This window comes from Halteromyces radiatus (assembly GCF_025201355.1).
Source record: "Halteromyces radiatus strain CBS 162.75 chromosome Unknown BX664scaffold_5, whole genome shotgun sequence".
Classification (NCBI taxonomy): domain Eukaryota; kingdom Fungi; phylum Mucoromycota; class Mucoromycetes; order Mucorales; family Cunninghamellaceae; genus Halteromyces; species Halteromyces radiatus.
Window position 1 is genome coordinate 2,098,931 of NW_026251691.1, and position 15,785 is coordinate 2,114,715.

A 15,785-nucleotide genomic window follows, 5' to 3' on the forward strand; every position below is an offset into this window, starting at 1 on the left:
ACAACTAATCTATGGGTGGTGGTAAGATAACCTGTAGTCGGGAGCGCATGGATAAAAGGTGCCGAGAGGGACGGAAAGGGTGACCATGTACAACTTGATACCAGTGTGCTAGCCTAAAGAAATAAAGAAAGAAAGAAGGACATAAAACAAATGAAAAGGGCATAAATTATAAAAAGGTATAAAATTTGAAAGTCCATGAAATAAAAAAATTGGAAACCGCAGTCAGCCATCATCCTCCCATCCCATCCTTGAAGAAGTAGATGCAATAGGGACCACTTCCTGTTCAGTTACTTTGCGCAGATGTTTCCCGTTGACTTGAAGAACAGAACCTTGAGGGTCGATGAGTTTGAAAGAATTCCTATACGCCGCGACGATTTTATATTTGGTTGGGGAGAAGATAGGATCCATTTTAGTTTTTCCAGAACGTCGAATAATCTTTCATAAATACAATGTCTCCAACCTTGAATTTGCTGGTGTGTAACATTTCATCAGATTTTTTCTTGTAAATAATTAGCTTCTTTACTTTGGACCACATCTTTTATCGGACAATGGATCTCATTTTATCAATAGTGTTATCCATCAATAATTTTTTGGACATATTAAAGCTGAATCACAAGTTTGATATTCGGAATAAAGTTGTATACTTTAAAAATATGGCAACGTCACCAGGATAAAACATCCCTTCATCCACTTCCTTCGCGACCCAAGATACCAGTGGTGGTAAACCAACAAAAATCTAAGAAAAATAAAAAAAAAAATAAAAAAAAAAAAAAGATAGGTACAAATATGAATCACTTTTATTGGCTTTTAACCTACCTTGATATAGCTTCCTTCGAAAATAAGAGTGAAGGTGGCATAGATAAAACCAGCGTATGAGATCACATACAAAGTCGAATCTTTTTGATGGAGTTGAAGTCGATCATTGCTTGAGTGTCGCCTTGCTTTCAATGCCTGGAGATTTCCTAACGTGTCCAACATTTATCCAATTGTCCCATTATTGATTTCTGTGAGGAAGACAGATGTGGATTCCACCAAGTTTCCCATTGCATTGTTCTTTAGTTTGTATAACATCCGACCTTTGATATTCTTTCCCTCGACACGTTTAGAGACTCGTTCGCCTAAAGTTTTACGCATTAATATCCTCGTAACGCCTACAGATAGTCTTGTAATACTAATATCAGGGAATCCACGTCGTGGTGTTCTCAAACAAAGAAAAGATAATAGTGGTGTCTTGCTGGTTGTATTACTACTATTCAAATACCAACTTGCAATTGTTGTCGATTCTATGTTCGTTAGATTCAAATTTATTGTTATAAATACACTTTTTATTTATCAGGTTTTATTGTTCAAGATAAAAAGAGTGCTAAAAAGAAAACAATGTAGTAACTTAAATGTTGAGATCATTCCACTATGACTGTACAATTTGAAATCCCGAGAATTTCTTTTTATTTCAGGAGAGGGGGCTCTCTTCCCAATCATAAAGCTTTTTTTATTCAAAACATAAAATATCATTAAAGTAATAGTATTATTGTGTATAAAGACTTCCTTTGTTTATTATAGGTAATTGGAATAAAAGCCCTTTTAAAGGCAAAAATAAAATAAAATAAAAAAAAAGACACTTCATCACCTCCATCAGTCACTATAAACTACTTCATCTTCCTAGCAACCCCGATCCTGCAAGAGTTGACCTGTCAAAAAAAAAAAAAAAGATGATTTGATTCAGTACAATAGAATTTTTTCTTCTTCTTCTTTTTTACCTTTGTAGCAAATCTAAGAGAGCAAAGAGTTTCTCCAAAATGTTCAGTCAAAGGTGAAATATTAACAAACATCAATGTTTTACTATTTCCACCTATGCCAATGTCAATATAAAAGTAGAATAAGTAAAAAAAAAAAAAAAAATCTTCATATTTTATGTGTAATTTTACCTAGAGAGTTCTGTAGTAAATAAGTCAATTTGGAATTTCGATAAGGAATATAACAACCTTCTTTATTCCTTGCTAAAGCATGTATGACATCACCTAGACAACTAAGACTTTTGTTAATTGCCTTTGCTTCCGTCAATCGATCACCAGTAGATCCAGATGTTGCTAAGCGTTCTGAGCCTGCCAAATCAATTAAATTCAATACTCCAGATGTTTGTTCACCAGTTGTTGCGTTATGACCCTCTAATCGTAATATAAAGACGCTATGACTTCGAGATGATCGTTCGTTCAATAATGTTGCACCTGTTGCACGGTTTTGATTTGCCTTTCGAAGCATCAATTTCACTTTGGTTGGAGAATCCAGTTTTACTATTCCATTCATCATTTTTTTTTAAAAAGAAAAAAAAAGAAAAAGAAAATAATTAGTATTTATTTACACTTTTTTTTTGATCTATATATTTACCAGTTGTCATTCCAGTAATAGATGTTTTCCCATTCTTTTCATGTCGAATTTCATGTTTGATTTTCCCATATTCTGAAACATCGCCTAAAAGATCATGGATGACTTCATTATAAATTTCCAAGAATTGACCTTCCATAGAGTAAGTCCAACCACGTTCGGTGAGCATCTGAACAGCTTGATAGATCTGAAGTACTGCACGAGGAATCATACCCATCGAGCTATCATCATTGGCTTGTGATGGTCCTTGCATGGTATAGGTCTTGCCACTCCCAGTTTGTCCATAAGCAAAGATACATACATGATAACCATCTAAAGCCGACTGTACCAATTGAGCAATTTCTTCAAAACAATCTTGTTGACTGTGTTCTGGAGAGAATATTTTGTCAAAAGAAAAAGGATACGTCTTGGTCGCCATTTTTCCAGTGATCGTACTCGACATCACTTGTTCTGTGAATTCCATTTTTTCACCATGTTTACCAAAAAATCGAACTTGAGCCACTGCACCATCGTGTGTTCGTTCTGATGCCAATGAAGGTCGCATACGACAAAAGACTCGAATATTGCCTTTCAATTCTTGAAGTGTGTTGTGTAATTTGCGGCGTACTTTTTCTTCTTCCAATAATTGAGAATCAATTTCGAATCGACGTTTTCTTGTACTATTGATCAGATCTGTTAATTCTTCTAATGTCTTTTGTCGTTCCATCAAAGTACAATCCGTTTCCTAATTGAAAAAAATATAGATGAATGATTTTTATTTGTAGCTAAGTCCCCCCTTTTTTTTACCTGTAATTTTTTGGTTTGTTCAGTTAATTGAGCTTCTTTTGCTGCCATTGTAGAATAAGCGGTTTCTACAGAAGACTAGTGAAAAAATATTAAAGTTCAATAAAAAAAAAATAATATATAATAATAATTATTATTCTTACTCGAAGTTGAGAGATATCGCGTGTCTTTGCTTCCCAATCTCTAAGTAATTGAGAAGTTTTGGATCGAATATCATTGAGTTCAATATCGATAGTTCCTAATCTTTGTTCATATTGATAATTGCTTTCCTCTAATTGTCGGTTTTGTTGTTGATGTTTTAACTTTAATTTTTTCAAAGCTAATTGATGTTGTTCACGTTTTGTCTGGTTGAGAAAAAAAAAGAGTATCTTAGATAAAGAAAGGAAAATATCATATATATATATTTTTACTTTGACCATAGTTTCCAGTTCATAAACACGATCCAAAGCTTCTTGTGTTTCTGAAGTAGTACTTCCTAAAGTAGATTCCAAGTCTTCCGTCAGTTTGCGTACAGAATCAACTATGTTAAAAGCAATGGTCGTAAAGATATTAATTTTACTACTATACATACGTATACTTTTATACTTACTTTCAGAGGCTTGCTCAGTTGCTTTACTACCCAAGTCTTCAATTTTGCCCTTAAATAATAATAATAATATAATGATTTTATTATTTATATTCTTTTTATGGTAGTACTTTTCTTTTACCCGTAAATCCCAAGGTGCACGTTGTTTTCTATTGTTATTCTTATCCACCAAAGTGGTTTTCGATCGAGGTGTGGATGACCTAGACAGATTTTTGTTGTTGTTGTTGTTAAGATGGCGTTGAGTAGATGTCTGTATATAAATAAAAATATTTTAAAATGAGTTTCTTTCATACCAAGCAGTCTATCTTGTTTCAATTCTTACATTTTCCATTAGTCTTAGGATTAATGAAAAGAAAAAAAAAAAGGAAATGAGAAAAATTTCTTGTCTGCGCGCCTTCCCCTTTTTTTTTTTTTCAATTGGTAGCGAACACGAAATAATAATGAATCTCCGCATACATCAACTAGTAAATCGTGTTTTTACAAGGTATCTTTAAAAAAAAAGGCATTATCATGCAAATCACATAAATCATCATTATGAATATTGTATAGACTATTACTACAGAAATCGTACCTATTACATATATAATAATATAAAGATGAGAGTGAAGAAATCGACAAATTTAATGGCAAATTGCAATATTATTCCCAAGAAAGAAAAAAAAAATATTTTAGCCGCTGGTCCGGTAATACCGACAATCTGTGGAGAATAAATACAAAGGAAAAAAAAAAAAAAAAAAAAAAGTCTTTACTTAACCAAAACACTATGTCAAACGTTGATGGTGATAATAAAGATCCCATGAGCTTGCTAGGTACTTATTTACTACAAGGCTGGGTAAAGTAAACAATAATACAAATTGTCTTGTTATGTAACTAATAGTGACAATCATTCTTTTGAGATCATTCTTATTAGGTTATGACGGACGAAACTTGTTCAAAAGATGGATGTTATGTGCCTCTTATGAGATCTAAAGATGGTCAAGTAAAGTTTTGTGTTAATCATGATCATCCTCTCCCTTCGACTGCTACATCAACGTCTTCCTCTCTCACCGTGAATAAAACTGTCGCAACCACCACAACGTCATCTTCTACCATATCAACAGCAATGCAAAAGAAAGATCAAGATCAAATGGATAAACCAAGTACCATCAAATTATCAACCACAGATGATAGTGTTGATATCATGCAGAAACGAAGAGAACAATCCTCTAGAGCTTCTCAATTGATTGGACAAAAAATGCTGCAAAGATGGGCATTATTAAATGACACATGCCCTAATCATACCTGTTATGCAGTAAGTAATAGATAAAATGTTCATTTTATATTACTTATTTTTACTCTTATATCTATAGATTCCACTCGTACGTCATCCATCGAATAAATCCCTCTATTGTGTTATTTGTGAACAAACTTATCCATCTGAAAATGATATCACTGTACTTGAACAACAACGAGAAGAAGAAAGTAAACATCAGTTGGTAGAAACACCAAAGCCTAATCAGGTTGCAAGAAAGGATCAGTCAGATTTGATCAATCAAGGTGAAAAACTAGATATCGATCAACCTATCTCCTCTACACTTTCTCAAGTCATTCCACATTCTCCTATGGGATCACCTGTCACGGTAAAAAAAAAAAAAAAAAATCAAATACCAACTTGTATTTACAATATACTTTTTTTTTTGTCAATTAGGATCGGTCTATTAAGCGGCAAAAGGTAGATCTTTTTTTAAAAAAAAACACACACACAAGAGGAAAAATATAATAACTCTTTTTTTTTTTGGTCATAAAGTCTATTAGTCAATCAAATACGATACCTCACTACTTGGAAAAATGTAGAAATATTACTGATAATGTTATACAATGCCTTACAGACAAAATGACAAAGTTGACCGACGATATCGATCAATGCACTGACCCAGCAAAACTTGCATTGTTGTTCCAAGCTGTTCAACATTGTTCCTATGCCATACAAGCTACTGCTACTTGTAAAGATGCCTGCGATAAGTTATGATGTTTTTAAAATAGTATGTAAAATAAATAAAAAGATATATATTTTAGTATATGTGCTGCATTTTAAATCAACATGAGATAGATATGTTCCCTCTTTATACTTTTGTATTCCACTCAAACGTCATCATCATCATCATGCCACCAAATTTGGATTGAGCATAGCTTGAATTTATACTCTTTCACTTGGTTTCATAACAATATATAGAGTAATTTAGAAAATAAAAGTCAATATCGTCATTCTTCATCCAAGAATAATCATCATCACCCAATAAAATTGAAAACCATTGGATTCCTCTCAAAACGTAGTCTAATGTCATCTAATCTCATTTTATCGTTTACCTTATCACCTAACGTGCAATGATCCACCAAAGGATTGTATTGATTTTTTTTGAAAAAGATCATCCATATTATCATCCTTACCATCGTAATTGGCCTGATATTTTCAACCTCCACGAATGAATACCCTGAAGTCTGTGCAACTCAGAGCAATCGGGGCGTTTTATTTACAAAAAAAAAAAAAAAAAAATACACTTTTTTTTTATTGAACAACTTTTGTGTCAGTCATGTACAAACATATTAGTTGTTCTTTTCTTTTTTATTCTCTGTCATTAAGACAAATAAGGTCTAGTTGTGGCTTACACTGTAAAAAATACATTGGACGACAACAACGGCGGAACGGATCATCTACTAGCCAGCAGGATTATGATTCATTAACCACCGATCCAGCGGTAGCAGCTCAGTATTTTCGACCTTCAAGTGGTTCTTCATCACTTTTACCCTATAAGCGACTCGTTCAAGATTTTATCTTACTACCCAACTTTATAAGCAAAGAAGAACATGATATAATTGTACAACATTGCGAGAAAAAACTGAAACGAAGTCTTGGTCGCCATGCACCTTATGAGCAAGGACATTTTGATGGCGTGATTACAGGCTACAAAGAATGTAATGCCAGCTCATGGGCAACACCAACCCATGGTGGTGTTGATGAATGGATGTCACAGTTTATTCAACAACGGATTTATTCTTTATTTCCTTCTTCGTTTGAATGGTTATCACCGCATATTTTGGACTTGAATGCTCAAGGAGAAATCCGAGGTCATGTGGATAATGTGGAGGCATCAGGATCAGTGGTGGCAGGACTCTGTTTGAAATCACCTGTCAAGATGACTCTGGAACATCAAGATAATGTAGATTGTCGTGTCGACGTCTTTTTACCTACCTCTTGTTTTTATATTCAAAGGGATTATGTACGATACCATTTCAAACATGCTGTGGCTGGACCTAGCCAATCCATCTGGGATGATAAACCTTTTGATAAGTATGATCGTATTTCACTTTTATTTAGAGTAAGTTGACTATCTTTTCCATTAAAAAAAAAAAGATCAAATGCACATATTAACAATTACTTTTTTTTTCCTTCCAATCACTTGCAGACTATAAGGAACGATTCGAGAAGTAAATGATCAACATTGGTAGTGACTTTTTGACTGTATTTTTTTTTTTAAAAAAAAGAATGGTATCATTCATTTATTGAGTGGAGTACATCATAGCTCTTTTTATACATTCTATTTCCCAATAAAATTATCATTTGTATTCATATTTTTGTTATAGAGTTCAATATACGTTTATTCAATAAAAACCATCGATCAAAATAATAAAAAAAAAAAAAAACTATTATCTACAAAGCAATCGATATTATATTTTCGATTAATAGACTCATCCGTCTTATCCTTCCCAGTGAGCTAAACAAAAAAAAAAAAAAAAAAAAAAGTAGAGAGAGTTAATCAAATCCATACTAATAACATTCTTTTATAAAACTTACTTGGTAATTCATTGCCAGGTACGAATTGACGATCGACACCGTCCTTGGTAATAACAGCCAGCCTAATGACACCACCAGAAGATCCATCACGAGCCATTGCTAAAGACAAAGCATTCTTGACAAAAGTCACAGCTTCTTCTTTTGTCATATCATCCCTCCAAACAGAATCACAATAACCATAAATATAAGTAGAGCCAGAACCACCAATAGCAAAAGGTTGTCTGTGTAATGAACCACCCAAAGGAACATTATACACAGAAGGTCCATCTTTTTCGTCCCATCCTGCTACAATAATCCCAGCCATCAAACCGTCTTTGTTTTGGTAACATAATTCTTGGAAAAGAGCACTTGCTGTTCGAACTGAAGGTGCTTGACTTTCTTGAACACTATATCAAGGACAATGATAAGCTTACTCAAAGATATTAGTGTAATACTTTACCTATACATTTGGAGATAATAATGTACAATATCGGCAATGGCTTGGGTATCAGCGGCTGATCCTGATCGACAACAATAAATACGATCATGAACTTTGGTCAACTTGTCTGTAACTCGATTGGCAATATAAGCACCAGTGGTTGTACGTGAGTCTGCTCCAACAATTACACCGTCTTTAAACTGTACAGCCATAATGGATGTCTATATATACATTTAAAAGAAATTTTATTTTCTAGTAATTTTTTTTTTATGTTCCTCTTTTTTTTTCAAACTTACACCAAGATTGACTTCACCCTTTTTCAAACTCATGGTTTCTTATGATTAGTTTTGTTGTAGTAAAAATTATAAAAAAAAAAAAAAAAAAAAAAAAAAGAGAGAGAAAGAGAAATAAGCGACGCGCGTTCCTTTGTTCATTTTTGCCTCTTCTCAAATTTTGTGGTGCCAGATGAGATTTTTTTTTCTTCCGCCTTTTTTTTTTTTTTTTTTTTTATAAATGACGTGGGCTATGTTGTTTGTCTTCGGACGTTAAATCAGATTTGTACCTGTTTTTTTTGATATTATCTCCAATGATTGAAACGAGATAAAAAATAATATTCATAGATGCATTAATAATAAATTAAGAATGAAATGTTATGACTATATGTTTTGAGATAATATACAAATCTTTGGTATTAAAAAAAAAAAAAAAAGATGATTTTTCCAGTACCGATGAATGAACAAGGCAACTTGTCATTGGCGGGACAAATGATTTAAAGTGAATATTATTGGCTATCTTCATTTCTTAAAGAATATAAAGTGAGTGCTTATTATTAAGTTATCAAAAATAACAAGGAATCATGAACAGAAATGATGATTTAAAAAAAAAAAAATAAGGATTGGATTAGATTTGACCGGAACAAGGTCGTACGCAATGTGCGCCGAGACGTTTTTTTTTTTTTGTCATTTTTTTTTTTCTAAACTCAAAATACTTTAAAAAAAATCTTTTTCCTTTTTTTTTTTTTCTTTTTCTTTTTTTTTTTTTTTTCCTTTTTCTCACTTTTGGTCTTTCTACTGTCAAACTAATAAAAGGTAAAAAAAAAAAAGCATTATATAAATATGAGAATAATAGGTTGGAGGAAATAAAATAGTAAAACACGAAAAGGATGAAAGAAGGTTGTCAAAAACGCGTCAAGATGACATGAAAAAAACTTTTGTAGAAACTCAAATTATCATCTGACTTTTAGTAGTATGGAACAAGACGGTACTTATAAACCCAAGACATGGGCTGCCATTCATAATGCCACTTATCCAGCAGAAGGAGCCGGTAACCAGACTTTTGACAATCGAATTCTTATTGGTGTTGGACTTGGTCTTCCTTATGTCTTCAAGTACTATCTTGGCTTATCCTGGTTTTCTTATATTGTGTTGACCATCTTGTTTGCTCTTCCTGTTCTTGCATCTGTCATTTACTTGTACAGTCGATTTGCTCCTCGTTATCGTAACCGTATCCGTCTCCCTGGTAAACCTTTGGAAGAATATATGACCATCCATGACCCAGAACTTAAACAACAATACAATGGCCACAATAAGATTCCTATGGAAACATTCTTTGAAGCTTACTTTGAAGGCAAGATTGATATCAAGGGTGATATTTTGGAAGTATTCGAATTACGCCATGACTGGGCTGCTTTCCAATTCACATTTGGACAATTCAAGTTCTTTTTAACTCAATGGATTCCTGAAACTTTCTGGCACAGTCGTGATCAAGATGAAAATCAGGTACGTGACCATTATGATCGTGGTAATGATTTCTATGAAGCCTTCTTGGGTCCTCTTATGGTATACACTTCTGGTATTATCTCTGATGCCACCAAGCGTGAAACTTTGGAACAAATGCAAGAAAACAAGATGGATTTGATTTGTAACAAGATTCATTTGAAAAAAGGTGAAAAACATTTGGATATTGGCTGTGGTTGGGGTACTTTGACTGCATATGCTTCTAAACACTATGGCTCTGATTCTACTGGTGTGACTTTGGCTAAAAATCAAACTGAATTCGGTAACAAACGCTGTGAAGAATGGGGTGTGAAGGACACTGCTCGTATCAATTGTATGGATTACCGTGATATTCCCTCCAATGTGACTTATGATAAGATCACTTGTGTTGAAATGGCTGAACATGTTGGTCTTCGTCGTTTCCCTCAATTCCTTCATGAGGTGCGTGAATTGTTGGATGATGATGGTTTGTTCTATATGCAAGTCGCTGGTTTACGTGCTACATGGCAATATGAAGATTTTATTTGGGGTCTCTTTATGGCTCGTTACATTTTCCCTGGTGCTGATGCTTCCACTCCTCTTTACTGGTACATTAAGCAACTGGAAACTGCTGGTTTCGAAATTCAAAACGTTGATACTGTTGGTGTACATTACTCTTCTACATTGGAAAAATGGTACTTGAACTGGATGAAGAATCGTGATGATATCCGAGCTAAATATGGTGACAAGATGTAAGTTCTAAAATAAAATAAAATAAAAAAAGAGGCGTTTATGGAATGAATGATACTATTTTTTCTTTTTATTATGATTTATTAGTACTCGTGTTTGGGACATCTTCCTTGCTTGGTCTACTATCATCTCTCGTCAAGGTAGTGCTACTTGTTTCCAAATTGTTGCTAACAAGAACCGCAATTCCTTTGATCGTGCTGCTCTTATCAATAACCGTACTAACCCATCTGCATGGAAGTCTCAAAATGAATAGTTATTCCTTATTTTGCATAGTTCATGTTATTATTTACTTTTTGATTTTTTTTATTTATATATGTACACTTTTATTCCAAGTATAAGCAAATAAACAAATTCTTTTTTTTTATCTTGATGATTATTAAAAGTTTTTTTTTTTTTTTTTATGATTTTGTTATATATTCTATTTATTTGTACATATCCGACATTTCATTAACAATACTATCACTAACAAGTCCAATATGATTACCATTAGGAAAATAGTCGCCAATAAAGAGAATAAAGTAAGTAATGAAACACATGGTGATAACAGTGGTGTCAAAAGTATAAAAGGCCCATTCAGCCGTGGCAATAGGACCATCATATCCCATAGCGAATTCAGCTACCCGATATATAGAACGAATATACAACAAGGCGATGGTAATGAATAAACAAAGCATGACCTTCTTTTTTGCATGATTCTTATTCACAAGTTGATAATCAAATCTTGGTTGGCGATGAACATAGATAGCAATCATGGTGAAACAACCGAAGAATACCAATTGAATAGCAAGACCAAATAATGCGATGATCATGCCTATATTTTGCATACCATCGATGGCTAGTAGACCACCACCATTCCCTTGAACGAGGAAAGAAAATACATCACTGGAAAAAAAGAACCATGTCACTATTTTAGGACGTAACCAAAAAGGTTCAGATGTATTATTGTTATTATCAGTAAGACCGATGTTACTTGATGCCTTGGTTTTCTGTTCCATTTGAATTTCAATCACCTTTCCTAGAGCCTTGTAATTGATCAGAGCCAGTGCGTTTGGAGGAAGAAGAAGAAAAAGATTCATCATCACATATTTCAAAAGAGTAGTATCATACATACATGCTGTTCGAAATCCATAGCCAATTGCCTCTGCCAAAGCTGTTCCAGGTATAATATACAACCATTTGCCACTTTTATTATGGTGGATACGATAAATAAATGCAAGTGCGATAAAACAAAATAAGGCGATAAAAACTTGTGGGGCAATGTTGACAGGTTGGTAATGAAAATAAAGGAGGGCCTGATTCTTTGATTCCATTATATATATGTATATATAGTTTTAAGTGTTGGATCAAAAAAAAAATAAATAAAAATAATAAAAAAAGGAACAATCATACTTATATATATATATATATATATATTGGACAATTGCTGATCTATATGTTATAAAGCGGACAAAAATTATTTTTCATTATCTTTCTTTTACCTCTTCATTTTCTTTTGTCTGGCACTCTTGGTATACCATTTATGGTATCGCCAAGGAAGCCTCGGTCACTTCTCTTTACTTTTGGATTATACCGATCATTGAGTTTTTATCAAGGGTTCAACTGGCATCAAAAAAAATAAGGCGGGAATAAAAAAAACTATACCAGTTCCACAAAAAAAAAAAAAAAAAAAAATCACGGACGTTAAATCCCGGTATCCGTATCCAGGGAAAACACTTCTCTCAAACGTTATACTCCATTGCAAACAACTCACCATTAGTAAGTATGTACAAGATTTATTAACTGGTACTTTCTTCTCTCTCTCTTTTTTTTTTTTTTTTTTGTTATACATAGTTAGTAACTAATCAATCTATTCTACTTTTACTTATTCCTCATTACATAAATTAATGTCAAGATGAACTTCAGGTAATGGAAGTACTTTCTTATTTTTATTTCTAAAATGAAGACAAGACAATTGACATTTTTTTTATGACATAGAAATCAACAAAGTTGTTGGATATGAATGAATGTGTAGTATACTTAGAATAGTGATAGTAGTGAACGATTTTATTATATGAATTGTGTAATAGTGTGAAGACGATATAAAAAAGTAAGTGAGACATCAATTCTTCTATTTGACGTTGCTTCTCTTGACGGCTTTGATAAACGGATTGCAACTCTGATTCAGTTTGTCGATAGTAAAAGTTACTTGATCAACGGCGACATGTGGCTCTGGAACGATTCATCATTACTCGGCACAACAAACATTAGGTAAAATGATCGATTATGAACGACATGACCGATAAAAAAAAAAAAAAAACGATGATTGAGACATATAAGATGACGGAGTGAATGGAGTGGAATGGGAAGAAGACTGAAGATCAATTCCGCCAGGATGGAAAGTAGCGTGGACGGAAATCTATAATATAGTTAGTTTTAGTTATATATGTCAAATATTGAATAAAGATATCCTTTCTTTTATATATCTTTTTCTTTTTTTTTAATTATGGTACTCGTTCTTACCACGCGATCAATGATGATGTTTGACAATGACTCTAGGATGGGAAAAAAAATAGGACAAATGTTATGAAGACGAAGTATAGCAAGTTGTACGCGATGTTCGATTAAAAGAAATCGGATAACGCGACTACCACCTACACGATTTTTTTTTTTACAAGAGACTTCCAAAGTAAAAATCTGCTTTCTGCAAAAAAAAAAAAAAAAAAAAAAAAAGAAAAGAAAAAAAAGGCACTCACAAATTCAAAAATTCAAATTTATATTATAATCAGTGCGGAATGCATCGGCCTGTAGGTCGCATTGATTCCAAGTTGAAACAAATTGTCGTTCCCAACTAAATTTGTCAAGTTTTTTTTTTTTTTCTATGACCTCTTGGTGCTACAAATCAACGGGATCTTGATTCATCTGATAATAATGTATACTAGAAAATCGAGCCTAGGGCGATTGTGATGATAGAGGTGATTGCGTTTTCAGTATCCACTAGTGAGATTCTACCAGCATGGTGGAGATGAAAGAAGGCTGGTTTGATCTGGCCCACAGGAACCCACTTGTTGAATGGCTACCATTTTCTAATGTAGATATGACCCAGACATTAGGAGGATATCGTTATTCACATAAAATGTGTACTCTTCAAAGGAATAATGAATAATTGATGATTATGTTCCCTACAAAAAAAAAAAAAAAAAAGGAAAAGGTTAAAAAGCTTCCTTCGGATTCCCTTATATGGTAAAGTTCCACGTTACCTTATTTTACCCCTTAATAATTTAGATGAAATCATAGCCAATCCCCTCCCCAGCCAAATTGCTCCCCCCCTCCGCCAAAACAAAAAAAAATAAAAAACATGTGCCTAGTCTCTTTTCTTTAGCCCCCCCTTTTTTTTTCTTTTTTTCTTTTTTTCTTTTTTTTTTTTTTTACTACTGGTTGGACAATGCCAATGGAGAAACTTCTCGGTGCTTTTCATGCAGAGAGTTATGTCAAGGAGTAACAATGGGCACTTACCCACGACAGAAGACGCTAGTCCTTGGAGCTACAAGACTCACTATCGGATGAACCTTTCGAACTTTTAAATATGGATCTTTTTTCTTTAACATCCATATGGATACCCCCAAGGCTTTTCTCATTCTTTATCTTTGGGGAATGAAAACCAAGATGATGGCGATGGAGACGATGACTGGTGTCTCAAGAAAGAGCATCAAGCAGGTACTTGGCGACCTGTACCATGCTTTGGAAGAGTCACTTCCTGAAGAAGCTCTTCAAATTGGTAAGTTTTTTTTTTTTTTTTTTTTTACTGATATCCTTTATACTAACTTTTTTTTCTCCTTTAGGTGGAATTGACAATGATGGCAACCCCATCATTGTGGAAATCGATGAATCCAAGTTTGGAAAGCGGAAGCACAATCGTGGCCATCGCGTGGAGGGTGTCTGGGTCCTTGGTGGCGTGGAGAGGACTGCCGAGCGGAAGGTTTTCTTAACCACAGTGGAAAACAGGAATGCCGAGACGCTGAAGGCCATCATCACCCGTTTCGTGAAGCCTGGGTCGATGATTCACACCGATGGCTGGCGGGGGTATGCCACCATTCCAGAATGGGAGGGATACTCTTACCAACATCGAGTTGCGAATCATCGACTCAACTTCGTTACTGAAGATGGTATCCATACCAACACTATTGAAGATACTTGGAACGGGATCAAGATGAATGTTTCTGCTCGTCAACGCACGGCGTCTGGCATCCCTTGGAAGCTCGTGGAGTTCGTCTGGCGACGGTGGCACAAGGACAATATATGGGATGGCATGTGGGAATCCTTGGGTAGCTTGTCGTTCGGTGCCCAGTTAGAAGATAGTGATATTGGTTATGTTTCTCGTGTTGCCCAACATCAGGTACTTTCCGATGAAGAGGAAAGCCCAAGGCCTACAGCAGGAAGACGACAAGAATCAATTGTCATTAGTAGTGATAGTAGTTAGCAGTATTGAAGAAAATAATAAAGATTACTGTGGTATCATCCGTACCTATAAATATATGCGTAAAACAAAATCAAAGAATGCTTTCATAAATAAAAACAATATATCAATTACATTGACATGTAACAAAATAGTTGAAATAAAATCAAAAAAGCTTTATTGAATAAGATTATAACATCTAAAGACTACTAATTGATATACTAAAGCTAAATTCAATATATAAAAAAGAAAAAAAAAATCAGTGGCATATCAAAAGAAATAGGGAAGCGTTAAGCCCCTGATATGATTCTGAAATTTAATTTAATTTTTTTTTTTTTTTTTGATATATATGATACAATTTGAATTCTCTTTTTTTTTTTTTTACTTCTTTTTCCATTCCTTATTTTTTTTTAATCTACTATTTTACTTGAACTCTTACGCTTTATTTTGATTCTTTTAAATATCGTCAAATTGTTTTTGGTAAAATACTATGATATGTTTTATTATGTTTCTAAGGTACTGCATTATCTTCTTTTTTATCACTCTTTTTATCACGAACAATAAAACCTTATAAAAAAAATGTATTTCTAACAATAAATTTGAATCTAACGAACATAGAATCTACAACTGAGAACGACATTCAATTGCAAGTTGGAATTGGTATTTGAATAGTAGTAATACACCACTATTATCTTGTCAGTTTGAGAACACGACGGCATGGATTCCCTAATATTGGCTGCTATTACAAAGCTATCTGTAGGCGTTACAACTTTGAGGATATTAGTGCATCATATATTAAATACCAATAATACGATAACAATAAACGTTAATCACATTCTTTTTATATG

The 15,785-nt window shown here is 33.6% G+C and overlaps 7 protein-coding genes across 7 annotated transcripts; 3 read left to right on the top strand and 4 right to left on the bottom strand.

The window, feature by feature from the left end:
- Nucleotides 1-610: 610 nt before the first annotated feature.
- BX664DRAFT_315956 (uncharacterized protein) lies at nucleotides 611-1,134 on the bottom strand (the record flags this gene model as incomplete). The annotated part of the gene is made up of 3 exons (XM_051542697.1): nucleotides 611-736; nucleotides 817-962; nucleotides 1,077-1,134. 3 exons carry the CDS (start codon nucleotides 1,132-1,134, stop codon nucleotides 611-613), a joined length of 330 nt encoding a protein of 109 aa, XP_051399450.1.
- A 331-nt stretch (nucleotides 1,135-1,465) lies between these two features.
- On the bottom strand, nucleotides 1,466-4,099 carry BX664DRAFT_282964 (kinesin-1). The gene is made up of 9 exons (XM_051541581.1): nucleotides 4,074-4,099; nucleotides 3,873-4,001; nucleotides 3,755-3,803; nucleotides 3,309-3,685; nucleotides 3,169-3,243; nucleotides 2,386-3,106; nucleotides 1,926-2,291; nucleotides 1,758-1,849; nucleotides 1,466-1,688 (listed from the first exon to the last, which is right to left on the bottom strand). Exons 1-9 carry the CDS (start codon nucleotides 4,080-4,082, stop codon nucleotides 1,647-1,649), a joined length of 1,860 nt encoding a protein of 619 aa, XP_051399451.1. The 5' UTR covers nucleotides 4,083-4,099; the 3' UTR covers nucleotides 1,466-1,646.
- A 405-nt stretch (nucleotides 4,100-4,504) lies between these two features.
- On the top strand, nucleotides 4,505-5,891 carry BX664DRAFT_336776 (uncharacterized protein). Its single transcript, XM_051546136.1, has 5 exons — nucleotides 4,505-4,583; nucleotides 4,662-5,042; nucleotides 5,101-5,370; nucleotides 5,439-5,462; nucleotides 5,538-5,891. The coding sequence occupies exons 1-5, from the start codon at nucleotides 4,515-4,517 to the stop codon at nucleotides 5,757-5,759; spliced, it is 966 nt and encodes a 321-aa protein (XP_051399452.1). The 5' UTR covers nucleotides 4,505-4,514; the 3' UTR covers nucleotides 5,760-5,891.
- A 430-nt stretch (nucleotides 5,892-6,321) lies between these two features.
- On the top strand, nucleotides 6,322-7,224 carry BX664DRAFT_315959 (uncharacterized protein; the record flags this gene model as incomplete). Its single annotated transcript, XM_051542698.1, has 2 exons — nucleotides 6,322-7,107; nucleotides 7,195-7,224. The coding sequence occupies 2 exons, from the start codon at nucleotides 6,322-6,324 to the stop codon at nucleotides 7,222-7,224; spliced, it is 816 nt and encodes a 271-aa protein (XP_051399453.1).
- A 262-nt stretch (nucleotides 7,225-7,486) lies between these two features.
- Nucleotides 7,487-8,330, bottom strand: BX664DRAFT_351181 (proteasome subunit beta type-6; the record flags this gene model as incomplete). The annotated part of the gene is made up of 4 exons (XM_051547646.1): nucleotides 7,487-7,503; nucleotides 7,584-7,969; nucleotides 8,023-8,222; nucleotides 8,298-8,330. 4 exons carry the CDS (start codon nucleotides 8,328-8,330, stop codon nucleotides 7,487-7,489), a joined length of 636 nt encoding a protein of 211 aa, XP_051399454.1.
- A 918-nt stretch (nucleotides 8,331-9,248) lies between these two features.
- Nucleotides 9,249-10,858, top strand: BX664DRAFT_336779 (Mycolic acid cyclopropane synthetase-domain-containing protein; the record flags this gene model as incomplete). Its single annotated transcript, XM_051546137.1, has 2 exons — nucleotides 9,249-10,507; nucleotides 10,593-10,858. 2 exons carry the CDS (start codon nucleotides 9,249-9,251, stop codon nucleotides 10,756-10,758), a joined length of 1,425 nt encoding a protein of 474 aa, XP_051399455.1. The 3' UTR covers nucleotides 10,759-10,858.
- Nucleotides 10,859-10,897: 39 nt separating this feature from the next.
- BX664DRAFT_336781 (RTA1 like protein-domain-containing protein) lies at nucleotides 10,898-11,858 on the bottom strand. Its single transcript, XM_051546138.1, has one exon. The coding sequence runs from the start codon at nucleotides 11,813-11,815 to the stop codon at nucleotides 10,928-10,930; it is 888 nt and encodes a 295-aa protein (XP_051399456.1). The 5' UTR covers nucleotides 11,816-11,858; the 3' UTR covers nucleotides 10,898-10,927.
- Nucleotides 11,859-15,785: the final 3,927 nt, after the last annotated feature.

Bases quoted from the DNA above. Each gene is read 5' to 3' on its own strand.
- BX664DRAFT_336781 (XM_051546138.1), bottom strand. From the start codon at position 11,815: ATGGAATCAAAGAATCAGGCCCTCCTTTATTTTCATTACCAACCTGTC.
- BX664DRAFT_282964 (XM_051541581.1), bottom strand. The intron at 3,804-3,872 runs GTAAAAGAAAAG...TTATTATTTAAG, and splicing joins GTGCACCTTGGGATTTACGG to GGCAAAATTGAAGACTTGGG. The intron at 3,107-3,168 runs GTAAAAAAAAGG...TTTTTCAATTAG, and splicing joins AACAAACCAAAAAATTACAG to GAAACGGATTGTACTTTGAT.
- BX664DRAFT_336776 (XM_051546136.1), top strand. From the start codon at position 4,515: ATGTCAAACGTTGATGGTGATAATAAAGATCCCATGAGCTTGCTAGGT. The intron at 4,584-4,661 runs GTAAAGTAAACA...CATTCTTATTAG, and splicing joins CTTATTTACTACAAGGCTGG to GTTATGACGGACGAAACTTG. The intron at 5,371-5,438 runs GTAAAAAAAAAA...TTTGTCAATTAG, and splicing joins CTATGGGATCACCTGTCACG to GATCGGTCTATTAAGCGGCA.